General features: G+C 46.8%; 1 protein-coding gene across 1 annotated transcript; it reads right to left on the bottom strand.

The window, feature by feature from the left end:
- Positions 1 to 954: 954 nt before the first annotated feature.
- Epb42 (erythrocyte membrane protein band 4.2) lies at positions 955 to 19,178 on the bottom strand. The gene is made up of 13 exons (NM_001108590.2): positions 19,048 to 19,178; positions 17,053 to 17,238; positions 15,935 to 16,168; positions 12,628 to 12,746; positions 11,707 to 11,811; positions 9,544 to 9,721; positions 8,981 to 9,119; positions 8,599 to 8,702; positions 7,643 to 7,885; positions 6,296 to 6,589; positions 3,623 to 3,783; positions 3,294 to 3,427; positions 955 to 1,474 (listed from the first exon to the last, which is right to left on the bottom strand). The coding sequence occupies exons 1-13, from the start codon at positions 19,055 to 19,057 to the stop codon at positions 1,312 to 1,314; spliced, it is 2,070 nt and encodes a 689-aa protein (NP_001102060.1). The 5' UTR covers positions 19,058 to 19,178; the 3' UTR covers positions 955 to 1,311.
- Positions 19,179 to 19,702: the final 524 nt, after the last annotated feature.

The raw sequence follows: 19,702 nt of genomic DNA on the forward strand, positions 1-19,702 counted from the left end.
CCATATGTGAGGAACTGTACTAATATGTCTCAGCATTAGAAGGTAGAGGAGCACTGCTCTAGAAGATGGGGTGTGGTGTGTGACCTGAACAGGGTCCCCACATATACCAGCACCTCTGAATCCAGTCTTCTTCCTTCTGTGCCTGTACCTCTCTGCCTGCCATTGTGAGTGTTTTGGGGGAATCAACAAGGACAGTCTCTGAGTTATTAGTCTAATTCAAATTGGGATTGAGATTCCTTAGGTCAAATGAGTTTCATCCTTTTTCAAAGTGGTCTGTTCTTGTTTTTTTAACTTAACAAGGGCTATAGAAAGCTAAAACTAGGAGGGCAAGTAAACTAATGAGACGCAGTAAACAAACCCAAACTTTCTTCAAGTGAAGTCCTGCTCGTTAACCCTTTTTGGTAGGGTTTATTTTTCTGGGTTCTCGATTCTCTTCTCATACTTCCCTACTGTGCCAACTCCATACCAATTTCATCATACTCTAGCTGTGAGATATTTAATGAATATAGAACTCATAAAGATCTAGCTAAAGATGAATTTAGACTATTCCTTTAGGTCCTATGCTATGAGTTGTAATAGCTCTATCCATTCATCTTTGGGTCTTTTACAATAAGCACCAGGGAAAGTATTAGTCAATGTAATTATAGTATTACATAAAAATTTTACTTTTAGTTACTTTTGTCCTATGTCATCAGAAATAGATTGTTTTAAAGATTAGGCTGTCTTTCATTCCTGTAAGTTAATGGATATGTTAATGAGCAATAAAATGGTGTGAAACATCTGAACACCCCCAAAATCTGAATGTACTCTGAAAAGGTAATCAAAACATCTAATTGTACTTTGAGAAGTTATCAGGGTGTCTTTTCAAAGGCTTGTTTTATCACTTATGCAGAGCAGTTTATTCTAAGACAAATAGTGTTTCTGACTGCCTTAGGTTGGCTTGATACAAATGGATTTTGGAGCCAGACAATGGTGGCACATGCCTTTAATGGAAGCACTCGGGAGGGAGAGGCAGGTGGATCTCTGAGTTCAAGGCCAGCCTGATCTACAGCGTGAGTTCCAGGACCACCAGGACTACATAGAGAAACTCTGTTTCGAAAATACCCACCAAATAACCAAAAAACAACAACAACAAAAACAAACAAACAAACAAACAAAAACAAACCACCCCCCCAAAAAAAAACAAGAAAAAAATGAATTTTGGTTTTTGGTCACCGGTCTGTTCAACTTTAGTATAGACTCATTTGTCTGATAGGTAGAGTTTCCCTCTGGAGCATGTCTAGCTTTAGAAGTCTGAAGGTTGTTTGGAGTTTAAACAGAAACTTCAGGGGCCACCACAAGGACACTTCTGTGGCCGGTCAGGTTCTGGAACATGTCACAATCTACTTCCACAGTGAGCCTTTGGAGCCCCAGATGTGTTGGGGTGAACTGGAACTGAGTATGCAGGCTGCTTCCTGGCCACACAGAACCCAATCTGAAATAAAGGTAGAGACAAGTGTTAATTCTCCCCAGATCATTGCTCTGCTGGCCTCCATGGGTTGTCCTTCCTGGATTGAAGATATGGGTCATGAAAATATAGAAATCTAAGTACATTGTTAGGAAGCCAGGAGTGATCATAAGGAGAGAAGACAGGAGCTTCTTTATACAGAGCAACTGCATGACTCAAGACGGTACCTGTGATTCGATCTGGCTTTGATCTTCCTAATAGTACTGGCAGTATGTTTGACAAAGGCTACAGTTTTACATTTCTCCCTGGTGAGCCCAGTGGGTCCCTCCCATAGGCATAATGAGTGAGTGCCAATGGGTCAGCTGACCTTCCTAAACCACAGTAGACCTTTCAGTCATTAAGGAGATGTTTGGAATTTTTTGAGGAACTTTGCTCCACAATCGGTCTGGAAGATCATAAAGTCTAGGTAAATGTTCAAGGATCCCCTCTCATCTTTGGGCAAGAATGACAAGTTTTCACAATGCTGTACAGTGGCTCAATAATTGGACCGCCTTCTGGGAAGCTCAGCGTTGCCTTTAAACTGTACCCAGCCAGGAGTGAAGTAGGCAAAATGAAAGACGATGCTTGCAACATTTAATACCACTGAGGGGCCAAAATACACAGGAACTCCTAAAAGTCAACAAGAATGAGGGCAAGGACAGAAGAAAAGCAGCCAAGACAAACCCAACCATGGAAGAGAAAATGGAAAGGAAGAGCAGCCAGAAGAATGGCAAATTGGAAGAGTCAGACACGGATTTCTGTTAGACTGGAAAGAAGAGAATAGTTGGATATTTGCCAGAGAGGTGGGGAAAGAAACTGTCTTTCGGTGCAGGAGGGATCCTACTAGTAAATCTGATAAGATCTGGCCAAACCAGATCATAGCCTATGACCCAGAAATTCCATCCCTGTATGGATATAATCCCCGGCACCACCAAAGTTTCAAACAAGCTAAACATGGGAATGCTCGAAGCTGTTGGCTGTGAAACAGAGTGAGAGGTACTTGTTGCCCTTCATTATGGAGCAGAAGGAGGCACACAATGGAGTGTTATGGGGCCTAAGAAATGGACTCCACGTATACATGAAAAGAACAATGAAAAGAAAAAAACCAAAGCAACTACGTAAGTTAACGAAGCAACAGTACTCATCATACATTACTAAAGAGCCACACATGGACATGGAGGGTGGTGAAGGGCTTAGAAGTGAAAGGAATTTAATTAAAATTGTATCTTATGGTTATGACTCGTAGAGCTTCATTGTTCTACCCAGAGCCGGCATATCCTATCTGTACGACGGTCTCTGGTACCAGATCTAACCTCCCTTCTTCACCGCAATACCTAGGCTCTTCCTGCATGATCAGGACAGGTGAGGTGGGGGTTATGTGGAGTCCTCATAGTCTCCCTTATCCTGTCCTCCTGTTGACTTGGTGGTTCCAGCATGAGATAGGCCATTTGGTAGCTTTAATTCAACTTCTGACCATATCTGCTCTATCTCCACTGATAGGGCAGAAAGATGGATTATTGTTTTTAAGTCAGTCCAAACCGGTTGATAAGAAGTTTACAGTCTTAGCCTGGTGGTGGTGGTGGTGGTGGTGGTGGTGGTGGTGGTGGTGGTGGTGGTGGTGGTGGTGGTGGTGGTTCACATCTTTCATCCCAGCACTCGGGAGGCAGAGGCAGACCGAGGCCAGCCTGGTCTACAGAGTGAATTCCAGGACAGCCAGGGCTGCACAGAGAAATCTTGTCTCAAAAATCAAAAACAGAAGAAGAGGAAGAAATAGAGGAAGAGGAAGAAGCTTCTTACAATCTCTTACCCGTATCTCTTTTCTCTGTGAATGAGTCCCCTTCCAAAGATGGAGATGATGCAGTTCTGCATGGGGGCGTCTAAGGAGTTGTGCATTCTAACTGAGGCAGTAAGGGGCTGATACTGTGTTGCTCTCTTTGGCATCTGTAGGAAGAGGCGACACATAGAGAATTGCTGATGGACTCTGGAGAAGGGACAGTCATTGATTGCAGGTGTCTGCCCACCCCAGCGACACACCTTCTCTAACAAGGCCACACCTCCTAATCCTCCTCCAAACTCTTCCACAGCAGCCCTGAGCCACAGCATCTAAAAGTAACTGACTGAAGGTTGAGTACCCACCTCAATGACAAGATTCGGTCTACTGATGACCACATCTTCCTGAGCAAAGCAGCTGAAGCCAGCGTGGGAGTGCCTTGCCATTGCTGTGACTCTGAGAAAGGTGTTCTCAGGTGGGTTTTGTTCGAAACAGGAGAAGGACAGGCTGGTGGAGAGTCTCAGAACTGCAACATGCAATATGCAAGTCAGTACAAAACACGGAGTGCATGCATGCCGGAATTAAACCGTAGCTCCACCTGGGACAGGGGACTTAGCGGCTCATGGAAGACAGAAAGATGCTGCATTCCCACAGCTGCTCTGCGCGTTTCCAGGACCCTGCTCCATTACTACCTCTGCCAAGACTCTTGGCAGACTGGCTCGCTGGGGCTGTAGAAGAGTGCCTGTGAGCTAGATAGGGCCATGGTGTCTTTGTATAAAAAAAGGGCGGGATGACTGGTGCTGCATGATACTCTTCAAAATACTGCTTATCTCAAAACTTGCCACATAGCAGTTGCTGAACACATGGTTACACAGTCCTGCCCCTTCTCCCATTTTCTTTCCTTTCCCACAGAAAATGCTATCAACTGGGACTCTCTCAAGCTCTGGTTCCCATTCTCTGTAGACATAGACATTACCCGTGCTGTGGGGGCGTGCTGTCCCTTTGTCCACATAGAGTCCTATGCTTTTTTAAATATGTGTGTCCACAGCTGACGAGCTGTGTAACCTCAGGCAACTTGTCTAACTTCTCTGTGTCTTGGTTTCCTCTGATGGCAGGTGGGACTAAGAATGGTACTCACCTCATCGAGTTATCTCGAGAAGAACGAGATAAGTCATATACTGCACTTGCCACCATTTCTAGCAAATATTAAGTACTCAGGGGGAGTTATAAATGTTCCGATCAGTTATTTGCCCAGAGACTATGCTGTCATTTATAACCCACACCTCCCAAAGCTTCCTTTTTTTAATGTTGATTATTTACTTCAGCATATAAACAGAGTCACCTTCAAAATAAACCAAAGAATCATACGACCCTATCTCTAGAGCTGTCCCCTGGCTTACTATCCGCTTAACCCCTTCTTTTTCCCATCATGCTTTAGGAAAAACTTCACTTCCTGGTTCAGTTTAAACCCCAGGGAGCCAGCCGGGGCCACTTTCCTAGTCTATGTTCTTCAACCAGGACATCTCATGATCTCTCTGCCAACCCTGTTGTGTGTCCTTGTCCCCTTAGATTCCTTTGTCTCCCTCATCTTTGTTCTTTCTTAAATCCACAATTGCTGGTGTGGCTAAGCCTCTCTCCTTGCCATCTCATCTTCTTATGTCTGGTCCTCCCGCTGGTCCTCTAGCACAGTAAGTGCCCCTGTGCTCTGACTGCGTCATTCCCTCTGTGCTGGGATTTTTGTGCCTGCTCTCCCACACGGACTGGATCTTGAACTCTGTGTTTAAGTTCTTGGCTGCCTGCTGGCTGTTGGAATACTTGGCTGTCTCATGGGCTTTTAACAAAACATGCTATAACTAGATTCTTCTTCCTCCAAAAATTTGCATTCCCCTCTTTTAGTGGTTCACGCAAACCATAGAGAGACATCCACATTCACAAATCCAATTTCTCTCACCTCTGGCTTATGTCTTATTTCTGAGTGCTACCAGGCTAACCTGGCTTTTGTTTCTAGATTTTGACTGTTACTAGTTTTTACCTACTGGTTCTCTATGGCTGCATATAAGAATCCTTTATAATACAGTCCCAATTCCATGCCACACCCCATGTCAGTTAGATCAGATGCTGGCAGGTGCTTAAGGGGACAGCCAAGGTTAAGAACGACTGCTCTGACATGACCCTCTCCACTCCATTTTGTCAAAAGGTCTTTCTTTTAAACATGGACTTCTGATAGCATTGACATTACTAATGTAAAACACTCAGGCTCCTGAGAATGACATACAAGACTGCCTGGCTTTCATGCTAATTTATGCTATGCTTGGGCAAGGCACAGTGATGGGAAGAACAGAGACCTAGGCTGCTGCAGTCCTGTAGACGAGCTCTATTCTTGTTCCTGAAACTTGCCTGTGTAGTGAGATTTCCTCAGGAGCTCTGCAAACTCTGATGCTTGTGTCTACTACGGAGTTTTTGACCCTATTGCCTGGGGTATAGCCCAGGCATAGTTTGCCTGGGTGACTACAGTGTGTGACCAAGTTTAAGCATGATTGATGAACTTCAGGGAATCTTAACCCTAAAATACATAAAGTTTCTAAAGCATACCCATATGTGACCTCATCTCAGACTAATTAAACAAGTATCTAAAAGAGAGAAGGGACTCTTGCATATCTTCCCTTTGTCTGGAATGCTTGCTACATTTTTCTGTCTATTTAATCCTTCTTCATTCTTCAAAGCAGCCTTTTGTGGATTATCTGGGTGCAGACTGCCCCAGCCTGAACAAGGGACTTCCTGTCCTGCACTCTGTTGGCCTCCCCAAATGCTTTCTCACTGCCAGGGTGGGTTGGTGTATTTATCTGATTGCAGCTGGGGTTGTGTGCCTCTCACTGTGTCAGGATGAGTATATATGTGTTGACTGAATATATATGTGAATGTATATGTGTTGAATGAGAGTTAGCACCAAGGGGCTAAAAGCTGTCTCTGGAGACCCATAGGTGGAGCCCAAGAAAGACCATGTGTACATAGGGTGTCGGCTGGGGCCAGAGAGTTACCCTGGTTGGGTCCGAGCATGAGGAACTGCTTCTGCCTCCAGAGCCCAGTAGCAAGGACTCCATTGTAGTACAAAGCCTGGGCCGCAATCACCAGTTCTACCTCCTTCTCCTTGTCTGTGGGGTTAATCAAGGCCACTGAGAGCCGACCATTTCCTCTCAGAGGCTGGGAGCTAGGTACTTCCAAGAACAGGTGCAGAGGATCCCCAGGCTCACAACTAGGAGGACACGTGTCTTCCCCAAGTTTCATTCTTTCTTTTTGGACTCTCTCCAGTACCTCCTTTTCTTGAAGAGATCCTGTGGAATAGAAGAGACTAGAGAGCACCTAGTAGGTACAGATCCTTCTGATAAAAGGGCAGAGTTAAAGGTATTTACCGCTTCTACTCAGAAACCAAAATCCCAAAGAGTTTTGCAAATGCCTCAGGCTTTGAATTTGCCTTTGCACAAGGAAAACCTAGTCACACATTTGGTGACTGTCGGTGCTGTTGCTGGAGATATTTTGGTGAGAAATTGACTCTTCGTGTGCGAAGGATCTTGGAATTACTTCAAGAACAAAGGAGCCATGGAGTATTCTTGAGCGGGGAGCTAACAAGGACGTTCATGTCTTAGAACACTCATCCTCAAAAGTGAAACAGGGGGGTTGGGGATTTAGCTCAGTGGTAGAGCGCTTGCCTAGCAAGCGCAAGGCCCTGGGTTCAGTCCCCAGCTCCAAAAAAGAAAAAGAAAAAAAAAGTGAAACAGGAAAGGGAACTGTGATGGAGAGAGCAGAATGAGGGGGCTGCCATCCTCCGGGCAAGAGGTAAGGGAGCTGCAGAATTGCCTAGGTTGTGAGAAAGAATGAAGAAGACAGAGGCACACAGGGACAACGTGCTGTGAAGAGGAAGGCTTATCTTACAAGCATCCCGGTTTGAACTGATAGATAAAAATAGAATAGTTGGCAATCTTGGAAGAGGGGGAGACAAGGGTAACTTCCTCTCCCTCAGTCCTGAAAGTCTTCTTGAACAAGGTTCGGTGTTTAGTGCTTTGTTTCATAATGACAGTTCTCAACTGGAGGCAGTTTTGAGCCCCTAGAGGACATGTGGAAATACATGACGTTTTTGGTTAGGACTGGCTGGAGCTGGGGACTGCATTTCACGAACAGAGGCCAACAGTGCAGAGAGCACTGTAGTGCACCCTGCAGCCCAGCCTCCTGCAGTGCAGAGCCGTCTGCTCAGAACCAGTGGTCATGCCAGCCAGGCTCGAGAAACCTACTTTTATTGGGTGGGGAAAAGGCTGGGGCTCTTTCTGGCCTCCTGGCCTGCTATTCCCTTCCTCTCATTGGCTATCTCAGTCCCCTTGACTGGTCAGTACCTTCAGGATATTTGTAGTTCTGGGTGATGTCTTCGCAGCGGTCACTGCCCACGACCTTGGTGCTGATGCTGTTGCCAACATTCTTTCTGTTGGAGTTGGTCAACTCCAACTTCCCATCCTCACAGCACTTCCAGACCACGCACGAGGCATTCACTGCGGCAAAGAGCTCTGGTACTGCCGGGTCCAGCTGCAGGTCCCCCTCTTTGACTGCTTTGACTGGGACCAGATTGCAGGATCCCAGGACTGAGGGGGAGAAAGGGCAGATGAGCAAAAGAGCCACCCTTAGACCTCTGCTCTGGTTAGGGCTTATAATGTCAGTCCTTGTCCTGGGCATTCTTTTTCCTTCTCGAGGATCAAGGTAGAGGTAGGAAGTAGACAGGCTTTCTGAGAAAGTATCAGAGATGAAACTCACAATTATGTAGTGAAAATACTTTTAGGTCCTGGTCTATACCAGAAACTGGACAGGAAAGAACCTCAGAGGAAAATGATTAATGCCCAGCCTAGATGCTAATGTGCTAGGGACCAGCCACCTTAATTGCTTCCAGCATGCCGGCCCCTGACAGTTCTGCTCCAGGACAAAGACCCTTCAGCTATTTGAAGCTCTGTAGGCTTGAGGTTACTATAAGGCTCCTTTCATCCACACACAGGGAAGTCCACCCCACCAGTTACTACTCCAGGATACACACAGTCAGGTTAAATCCTCTGGTCTTCATTGAGATGGTATTCTCTTTCTTGCCCATGGCTTTAAGTGGGCCTTGTGTTCATGTAGTCTCACCTGATAGCTAACATCTCTACCCCATGAGCCTGCTGGCCATGGGGCCAATGTTAATTTCGCTTCTCCTGTTTTACAAGGTGAAGACCCTCTCTGAACCACGTGCTGCTCCTAGATCCTTTGCAAGGGACCCCTTCAGCTCTTACAGCCCTGGTTTGGTCTTGGGCCCACCCTTAGGCTTTACCTCCAACTCCATTAGGAGCTCTTGGGTGCAGAATCTGCCATCCATCATAACCCGGGGACAAATCAGGTCTGTTCATCCAGCATTCTACAGAAGTTTGGAAGACCCTAAGAGTAGCAAAGGCAAAACTTCAAGTGGGTGGGGAAAGCATATGGAAGAGATTCTAGGAATGTGACTTTAGGGAGCGGTTGCCATGGGGATGGAGGACACTGTGTAAAATGAAGAGTAACACTCCTGGAGAGGGATAAACACCCCACCCCTGACTACCACCACCTCCTAGAAGAGTCCTGAAGGCCTGCTTAGCCCAAGGCTTTCCAAGTGTGGAGGGTTCACATGGAACTTGGCACTTTCTGGCCTAGAACCCTAACTCCTTTAGGCTTCTCACCAGATATGGCCCCTCTGTCCTTCTCCATTCTGGAGCCCCTCCTCATTGTAGTACTCATCCACCAGCAGGCTCCCATTGGTACCTTGGGCTGAGTCAAATGTGGTAACAACTCGAGCTGGGATGCCCAGGCATCGTAGCACTGCAAGGAAGAAGCATAGGACATCAGAGGGGTAGAAATACCCCAGGCTGGACATGATCTGTCTTAAATGACAGGTGACATTGTAGAAGAGAGGAGGATTCTGAACTGAACATGCGAAGGCTGGTTAAGTGATGCACAAATCACACAGCGCAAGAATATACAGCAAGAGGGGAGGTTTAGAAGCATGGAGGCTTGCTCTGTCGGGGGACAAGTTTGAGAGCAGAGTTTGTAAATGAACTCAGATTTGCAGAGGGGAAAGGGAAGCAGCAGCGAGTGGGGAAATCGGGTGGGGGAAGGCTGTAGAGACAGACAGTGCCTGCTTTAAGAGATGTCCCTTCCCCATGGGAGGCCAAGGGATAACTTAAAATGCAGGCTAGACACTACAGCAGCCCAGAGGCTGACCTGTATGTTGCCTGCCCTGTACCTGTGCAAGCAACAGCAGCAAACACCCACGCCTGGCTCTCATACACAGGTCGTCCTCGGCCAGTGAGCCACTGCCTCAGGATGGGCACACTGCCTCGTCGTTTGTACAACAAGGCACCTTGCTGGGCAGCCTGGGTCTGTGAAATAGGCAGGACACTCTTCTTCTTGAGGGCATGCAACTGTTGGAGCAAATATGCAGTTGTCAATGAGAGCCTGTGGGTGGACAGCGTGGGCAGGGGCAGCAAGGAATGCTTACTGTAGCTTGCCAAGCATGACTCATTCCCTGGAGCTTGTTAAACCAGCATGCTCCAGGCTCCAGCTCATTCTAACTGTGTTATAACCTCAGAAGCAGACCCATGCTCCTCAGCCACAGGGAGAAGTATGAGAGTTGGTTCTACTGGTCCTCAGCTTCCCCGGCTCTGACTCCTTCAATGTTGTTTATTTGGATCCTAGAGGCCACTTATCTCAAGCCTCTTCCCCTTACACAATAGCCTCGATCTCATACCCTGTCTTTCAGAGAGGGACAGAGTGTTATGAAGGGAAATAAGGACTGTGTTGCTTGTCTGAGAGAGTTTTGTGGTCATGGTGTGCTGGCTGATTCTATGTCAACTTGACATAAGCTAGAGCCATCTGAGAGAAGAGAATCCCAATCGTGAAAGTGCCTTCATGAGATCTATCTGTAGGCAAACTGTAGGGATGTTCTTAATCACTGATTGATTGATAGGGGAGGGCCAGCACACAGTGAGTGGTGCTATCTCTGGGTTAGCCCTGGGTTCTTGAAGAAAGCAGACTAAGCCCTGAAACTGAAGAAGAAGGATGACCAAAGTGTGGATGCTTCAGTCCTTCTTAGAACAGGGAACAAAAATATTCACAGGACAAAATACAGAGACAAAGTTTGGAGCAAAGACTGAAGGAAAGGCCACCCAGAGACTGCCCCACCTGGGGATCCAGCCCATATACAGACACCAAACCCAGCAATATTGTGGATGCCGAGAAGTACATGCTGACAGGAGGCTGATATAGCTGAGAGGCTATATCCTGAGAGGCTTTGCCAGATCATTACAAATACAGAGGCGGATGCTCACACCCAATCATTGAACTGATAATGATGTCCCCAATGGAGGAGTTAGAGAAAGGATTGAAGGAGCTGAAGGGGTTTGGAACTCCATAAGAACAACAATACCAACCAGCTAGAGCTCCCAGGGACTAAGCCACCATCCAAAGAGTACACAAGGACAGACCCATGGCTCCAGCTGCATATGTAACAGAGGATGGTCTTGTTGGGCACCAATGGGAGGAGAAACCCTTGGTCCTGCCAAGGCTCGATGCCCCAGTATAGGAAAACATCAGGGTGGGGAGGTGGGAAGGGATGAGTGGGTGGGGGAACACTTTCATAGAAACAGGGGAAGGAGGGATGGAATGGAAGTTTATGGATGGGAAACCGGGAAAGAGGATAACATTTCAAATGTAAATAAAAAATATCCAATTAAAAAAGGAAGAAAAAACATTTTTATTTTGCTAGTTAAAATAAATTGGTAAGACAAAAAAAGAAAGAAAGAAAGAAAGCAGACCGAGCAAGCCATGAGGAGCAAGCCAGTAAGTAGCACCCCTCCATGGCCTCTGCATCAGCTCCTGCTTCCAGGTTCCTGCCTTCTTGAGTTTCTGCCTTGGTTGCCTTCAATGGACTGTGGCTCTGGATATAATAAACCATTTCCTCCCCAACTTGCTTTTAGTCATAATAATTTCATAACAATAATATTAACCCAAACTAAGACACATGGGAAATACCAAGCCTCCTTCATGGTTTGCATATTCTTAGAAACGTAACAAGACTGTTAGATTCCCATAGCAAGCACTGAGAAGGAGCGGGGACATCTTCCCTCCTAGGGATCTAAGCTTCTAGGTCAGAGCTGGGAGGACATGAGCTCTGAGGAAAGTCAGGTCAGTTTCCTCCCTCCCTGGCTTTTGTCTTGGATGAACCTCTCCCTTTTTCTTGCCTTGTCCTTCTATCTCATCAGGCTCTTCTCTGAAGATTGTCTCCCACGCCCTGGGAAAGGGGACCTGCCTGTGCTCTGAGGGCTCCCAGAGCTGCAAAGGTGGAGGCCTCAAGCCCAGTGCTCGTGTCCCACCTCTTCTCCCTTTGCTTCCCCAGTCCTGTGCTTACCAAGGCGCCCACTATGCAGGCCACGTGTGCAGGCTGGCTCCAGTCTTTCACTTGCTTGTCCACACTCAGTAAGTTCAGGCTGAGGTCCATGACGTCTCTCTCAAACTGTAAGGGCAATGCAGGATAAGATGGAGAAGGGTTTCCAGCCAGGCACCATCTCAGGACAGATTTGTCATCTTGTCCCTCTCTGAAGCCTGGGTCTCACATCTTCCTCACCTGCCTCCACATCTACCATGGGTATTCTGTCTCCTCTCCCTTCTTACCACACCATCTGGCTGTGTACCCATGACCAGTGCTTTGCTCTGTAGCTGATTTTCCTGATCGGGTGTGATCTCATAAAGATTGGTATTGGGCCATTGATTGATTGATTGAATCAGAGTCTTACTATGTAGGCCAGGATGACTTTGAACTTGAACTTGCAGAGTTCTACCAGCCTATGCCTCCCAAGTGCTGGGATTTAAGGCACATGCCACTATCAGTACCATGTCATTTCAATTCATTTAATATCATTCATTCCTACTTAGTGAATATCTAATGTTCCTACAGGCACGGAGCCAGGTATGGAAGACTCCAGGTAGCTCCCACTCTACAGACGTCCCTAGTTGGGATGTATGTGGCCCTTCAGGTAACACACCATTGCAAAGTAGCTCAGACTCTAGGCATCTATCCCAGATAGCACAATGGAACAACTCCTCTATCTTTAGGAATTGGGAGAATTTTCCAGAAGGTAGTAAGACTGGGGAAGTAGTTTTCCAAGGGAAAAGGGAAGGAAGCTAGTCCAAGCAGCAGCTGTAGAGAGTACTGTAATGTAGTCCAAAAGGAATAGAGGCACCACAGATTGACAAGGGCTTTTGAACCTGTGGCCTTTGACCTGAGTGTTGAAGGTTATGTACACCTCTTTTCACTAGAGGTCCCTATTACCTGACCGAAGTCCCAGGGCTCTTCTTGAATGCAGTCAGCTGTGCCCAGGTAGATAAAGCCATCCTGATTCAGTACATATTCAGTGCGTTGAACCTCGTTCTGCAGAAATACAGCATCATCTGTCAAGAAGCAGCAGAGGTTGAGCGTCTGAGGGTTCCAGGTCTGTTCTCCCTGCCTGGGCCTCTGCCCTGCTACCCAGGTTGGGTTTGGTTTCAGCCCTCTCTTGCATCCCTGGGCCTAATTAAAACTCAGGAGGGTCCTTCTCACTGCTCACTCAGGACCCGGCCCACACTCCCTCTGTTAGTCAGGGTGTGGCTAGGAACAAGCCACTCTTTGAAAGCCTTGTGCTTTCCAGAGAGGTTTGCAAACGAGAGACCTTCTGGCTCAACCGGAAATCCTAGGGAGTTTCCCAGTGGCCTGTTAAGTCTTACCCAGAAGACCGATTTGTAGCAACAAAAAAGTGTCTCAGGGTAAAATCGAAATGAACACAACATTTAAACACAGATCAAGCAGGGTAAGCAGAGGGGGCAGGGTAGGAAGGAGCAAGGGTTCAAAGGTGGAATTGTGAGCATTGGCCTTCTGTGCGGTGAGGTTCTCTGTGTCCCAGGTGACCACAGTCCTTTCCTACCACCTCATCCAATTCCCTTATCCAAGCATTAGGCTGAGCATCACCAAGAGACTGCAGGTCTGAGAACAACTTTGGCTTATCAGTCCTAGTCATCCACCTTGTTTGAGACAAGGTCTCTTCAGCACTGTGTAAGGTAGGCCAGCTAACAACGAGCTTCAAGAGAGTCTCTTGTCTCTGCTTCCCATCATCCTATAAGCATGCTGCATCTAATTTCCCCTTGAATTCTAGGGATCCGTACTCAAGTCATCAGGCTTGCACCCACAGAGCCTTCCCCTCACTCCTCCATATCCTTTAATGAAACCATTGTTTACTTAGGAAGCAGCATGGGGTTCAGCTTTTCTTGCCAGATTTTCTTTCTCAGCTTTGGTGGCCAGGCATGTGTGTAAAGTGTGTGTGTGTGTGTGTGTGTGTGTGTGTGTGTGTGTGTGTGTGTGTGCATGTGCATGCATTCATGTACTGTAGGGTGGTTTGACTAGTTTCTAGGAACATTAAAGGAACTTCCAGACCACCCAAAGAGCTTGTAGGCTACAGAAAGAGAGCTGCCCAGGCACCCAGTATTGTCTCTGCATCCTGTGTGCTGGGATTAAGGGTACATGCTACCACACTGGAAGCTTTCTCAGTCATTTCTCAGAGGAGCAGAGGCAATGGCTTCCACTGCCCAATCCCTCCATAGAAGGGCTTCCCTAGTCGGGGTCCTATAAACAAAGCAAGAAGGCAGGAATCCTAGTAGTGGAATTATGGGTGGACTCCTTCAAAGCCCAACGCTGTCCTCGAACTGTCTTGTTGGGACTATATTTTGGCTGCCGGGGGCTAGCTTTGAATGTAGACTCTGGGCCATCCATCTGGGATGCACTAAAGCCTCAGCTTTGGAAGAATGCCCCCAAGATCTTCCTGTTAGTAGACAGTGAAATGTGGGACCGCTCTCAGCAGAAGGATTCTGAATCTACAAGTGAATAACACGGGGCAAAAGACACCAGAATAGATGGGTTCCCCCTTGGGACACAAAGGAAGGCCCTGAGCTGAGAATATTATAAAATTATCCCAACCATAAAATTATCTTTATTGCTAGTTTTGTAGTAATGTTGCTACTGTTAGGAATTGTAATGTAAATGTCTGTGGTTTCTAGCAGTCATAGTGAGCCCTGTGAAAGGGTTGTTGTGAACCACACACAGATTGAGAACTACTGATCTAAAGTAAGGGGTGGCTACTGGAGGTCCCACCCTGGACAAGAGAAATAAAGTCCATTGGCTTCAGATGTCATAAAGGAAAGCACCTGGTGCTTGGCTCTAGGCGTGAGTCTGTAGGAACCTGGGGGAATTATTTATTTTCCCATATTTCCTCTGGTCTTCCAGACCTGTCTTATAAAGGGGGCCCTTCAGGCTGACAGTGAAATTGTTGAAAGGAAAATGAAGTGTGCGTGTAGTGTCTTGGAGCCAGGAAAGCCAGGAGAAACTGTTTTCCATTCTCCCAATCAACCCTTAAGTATCTGCAGCATTAAAATGGGGGTGACACGTTTAAAATGAGGAGGAACGGACAATGCCCCATTGTAGCCTCATTTGGACAAACCACCTAGGGACCCCTAGATGAATCAAGCCCAGCTTCAACCAGAGCCATACCTTAATGGAGGTCATCTGACCCCAGTGGAGCTTAAAGACCATTGCAGCTACAAGACTTCAGACAGGTCAGTGTGGAGAGGACTACACAACCTGCCTTAATAACAGAATAAACAAGTGAAGAGAAACAAAACAACAGAATAGGGCTCCTTTACCATGAAGCTGAGGAACATAGAGACCCTCGTAGTACAGACTCCTTTCACATTTTTGAGGGATTGGGCAATTCAAATTTCTGTGTTCTGGGTTGGGGATTTAGCTCAGTGGTAGAGCGCTTGCCTAGGAAGCACAAGGCCCTGGGTTCGGTCCCCAGCTCCGAAGGGGGGAAAAAAAAGAACCAAATTTCTGTGTTCTTTTTCTTTAAAAATGTTCCCTTTCATTAGATAATCTATTGACCCCTCAAAACCCATCTACATCCCAGAGAGAGACTGGGAAAGACAGAAAATAGGCAAAGAAACCCCATTCCCTGGACCACCTCATTCCTGCATTTCTTCCTAGTTCTTATCTCCATTGTGTGTGTGTGTGTGTGTGTGTGTGTGTGTGTGTGTGTGTCTGTGTGTGTCTCTCTTGTGTCTCTGTGTGTTTGCGTCTGTGTGTCTGTGTATGTCTGTGTGTCTATCTCATTTTATGTATACATGGGTGCTCTGGTGTAAACCTGTGCGTTCAGAGGCCAGAAGAGCACATCGGATCTCCTGGACCTGTCTTTAAAGGCATTGGTTGGATCCTTGGCTTGTTATTTATGATCTGGGATCCAAGCCTTTGTCCTCATGGTGGTGCAGCAAGCACTCTTGACTGCTGAGCTATCATCTTACCAGCTCCTAATCTTAGATTAGTACAGGAAAGGGCAGATTTTTTAGTTCATCTCAAAGCGTCCAAAATAGTGCGAAGCAGCATCAGAGTTTGTCAGTAAGATAAGTATATATTTGTAGCATGAAGTCCCCAGAGCCCGAGAAGACACTTGTTAGGGTTTGATGGTGGTCTTGCCCACAGGGCTGCTTGTTGGGGCTGTATCCCAGCTCTGGATCCCTTCATCCCTGTGCATCTCAGACTAACCTAGGTCCAAACTTACCTCTATTCCATGGATTAAAGAGCAGTGTGAATTGGCCCAAGGGGTATTGTTTCTTGCCGGAAACCTGAAGCAGGAGTGAGTAGTGGCCAATGACAGCATCCACGGGCGTGGTCACAGAGATGGTCCAATGTTGGGCATCTCTTTCCACCACTGCTGCACTCCACCCTTTTTTGTCCCCCAGGGAGGAAATAGGGAATATGGCTTGGGTCTTACTGGTCTTGGAAGGTTGCTCTCCTGAAATGCACAGTAACAAATTGGTCATTTGGACTTCCAAGTCACAGGTCAGAGTAATAAATCAAGGTTTTACAAAAATGGAGGAGGTGCCAATTAGTTTTGGGGGAGAAGAAAAGAGATCCTCCTAGAAAGAGAAATAGTAGAGGATGATGGGTGAACTCAGGCTCTCGGTGCTTATAGATCCACGTCAATGAGAGGGTCACAGTCTACAAACTGGGTAACAGTCATACAACCATCCCTCTGTCCAGGACCTCCTGCAATAACCAAATCCAAGGTTGTTTATACCTCTTTACATAAAATACCATGGCATTGCATTGTCTGGTGTACTAATCTTTTGATTACGTATGAGTCCTCACACAGTGTGAATGCTGTATTAATAGTCCCTGTGCTGTATGTTTTAAGAATTGCTAATGAAGAGGGAAAGACAGGGACAATCTTTGCCCAGGTATGTTCCATCATGGATGGCTGACTCTGAGGAAGCAGAACCCTTGGACCTGGAGGGACTGTGAAAGGACTAAGTTAGATATTGCATACGAAGTACTTGACTCAGTAGCTGATACATAATGCAGATTTCAACAACTTGTGCAGCCTAGATGCTATAGGTAGCCAGAGTTAAACCCCACTCAGCCTTTCCTACAAAGTTGCAGTCAAAAGGAAGCTCTGATGGTGATACCGCTGAACACTTCAGAATCATAATTAGCAGCGTTTCTTATGTATATTATCTTGTAAGTTCTCACAATACCCCTTACCAGACAGAGCAGGACAGCTTAAGGCACAGCTACTGCATGGACCATTTGTCCCTTGGTCTTCTGAGAGGATGCTGAGAAGCGATTCCCCCTCCAGATCCCCAAGCCCCCACGGTGGTCTAGGCCTACAACACATACCAGTTTGTGCAATGAGAGCCACTTTCTTCAGGGCAGACAGAAATATGTGGGCCGGGGCACGGAAGTTCAGGGTGATGGTGAAGGACTGTCCCCTCCTCAAAATAAGGTGCTGGGAGCTGATGGCGTCGGTGTGGTGCTCCTTGTTGTTTTCTGCTGCGTGGAAGTCGCAGCTCTTGATACTCAGAGCTGTTGTGGGGAAAAAGCAAAGTCCCAGGTATGAGGTAAGTGCAGTAGCATGACTAAAAGTCACCTTCCAGGAGTGGGGTTCGAGTCCCGGACTCCATTTCCTTGTCAGCTGTGCACCCTCAAGCAAGCAGCTTGTTCGAACTTCAGTTTTCTTCTCTTTAGACTAACCATCCCTCTCTGAAGAGTTATACGAAATGAAGTTATACACATATATACTTACGTTTCTGTGCTAGCACTTACTTCATGTTAGCATAATGTCAAATGCGTATTAAGGGCCATTAAATGTTGACATTTCTGGTTCCAAATCCAAACTCCACCCCTGAGCTACATGCTTAGTGTCACAGTCATGTTTTTGAGGACACAATCAGATAATGTTAGAAGTGGTTTGAGATCACTGAGTCAAATTCTCTTGTCTTAAAGATGAGATGGGTGAGAATAGAATTAACTCACCCGAGATCACGTGTGAGTTTTGTTCTAAAGACTCTCCATCTCATGACACCTGAAAGGAGGTGGGCGAGTGTATTGTGAGCCCACCATCTCTGATGGTTGAGTTGGACTGGGCGGTGGAAGAGTGAGCTGTCACATGATTTGAACGAGGTACACTGTGTACACTAACCCCAGCTTCATGGCATGACCTATTCTTCAGAATCCTTTGGGCTCTTGTTCTGTCTGGAAGTCTTCTCAGCTTCTTACCTGAAAGATGCCTTCTCGCCTTCCCTTACCGAGTGGCATTGCCTCTAAAGCCCTTGCTGACTTCTCCGGGTGGAGCTTGGTCCCATTTTATAGGCCTCACCCACTGCTCTCTGCCCCTCCTGAGAGCTTGTTGAGGGGCCGTGTTTATTTCATTTCTGCATTCTCTGCCCAACAGCATGCTGAGCACGGTGGATTCCCAGTCAGTGATTGTCCCCTCGGTGACAGGACATGAACATGAACCCTAAGAAGAATTTCTCAGATGTGCTCGGGGCTCAGGCTGCACTGCGCTGGCCCTCACCGTGGAGGCACCCAGGGTTTGTATATCCTCTCAATCTGCTTGTCCTACTGCTTTATGTCTGTCTGTCCATTGTGCTTGTGTAAATGACTCCCACCATCCCTTCCCTCCTATTAAACTTTGAGGATTCGAGCCTCGAGATCTCCCAGGTGTCTTTAGTTTCTTTCTACTGCTGTGATAAAACACCATGTCCAAAACCAACTTGGGGAAGAAAGGGTTTATTTCATCTTACGTAGTACATCATCCAGGGAAATTGGGGCAGGAACCTAGAGGTAGGAATAGAAGCAAAAGCCACCCAGGAGCAGAAGAGCGCTGCTTACTGGCTCACCCAGCCTGCCTTATACTACCTAGGACCACCTGCCTTGGACAGCACAACCCACAGTGGGCTGGGCCCTCCCACATCAATCAACAATGGAGAAAATGAACCACATGTTTGTCCACTGGTCAATCCAAATGGGATATTTAGAAGAGGTATTCTCTTCTAAAATGATTCTGGCCTGTGTTGAGTTGACATAAAAATCAGCCAGCACACTAGGTGTCTCTCATCCGGATCATAGCCTAGAGCTGTAGTCATTTACATTATGTCTATCCTGGCTATGGATGCAAATAGATGATAATCATTCCTAAGTACAATTAAAATTACCATGCAAACACCTACCCCACACTCACACCACCACCATTTCCCTCCTCACTCCACATACCTCCCATCCTACCCCCCCATATCTTTCACACCCTACTGTCACCTCCACTAACAACCTATTTCCTTTAATAAAAACATGTCACAATGATAGCCCTAGCAGTCAAGAACTGGTCTAGCTTACCTTGTCCCATGGCTGCAGGCTACTTGAGTCCACAGCTCAGGAGACGCTGACCTCCCTCTGTTGCTTCTCTCTGGATTCTCTCTCCAAATCTACCTCCACACCGGCGAAGATGGTGGACTTCTGGTTTAAAGTCTCTAAAAAGCAAATTTCCCTCACTCCTCTTGTGAGCCTCTGACAGGCTTCTTGACTCCTACTCCCTCCCTGCTGCTATCTCCTAGACCAGCTGCTGGGAGTGACCCTTTTCTCTTTCACGATGTTGCTTAGGCAGGAGGCCAAGGCAGGCCTCTGTCTGTCAGGATAGAGTCAGCATTCCCTGGAAGACCTGCTAGCTGGGAAAAATCCTCAAAGCCTGATCCCTCAGTGACCTCAAGAATCCCCAGAGATGTTTTCTGGACAACTCTAGATGCTGCTGTAAACAGTGGGTCCATACCCAACTCTGAACCTCCTGCCTCAAGTAACTCATGAGTGGCTGCCTACCATATGTCTGTCTGCAATCCATCTGTTTGAACGAGATAAGGAAACGGAGACTGTTGAAAGAGAAAATGCAGAAGCTAGACTCTTCCAAGATGACCTGCTCTGGGACAACCAACCAGAGACGGTTTAGAATTGTTTGGGACTCCGCTCTAGTCCTTCTGCTTCCTCCTTGCTTATTAAA

Source organism: Rattus norvegicus, chromosome 3 (assembly GCF_036323735.1).
Source record: "Rattus norvegicus strain BN/NHsdMcwi chromosome 3, GRCr8, whole genome shotgun sequence".
NCBI classification, from domain to species: Eukaryota; Metazoa; Chordata; class Mammalia; order Rodentia; family Muridae; genus Rattus; species Rattus norvegicus.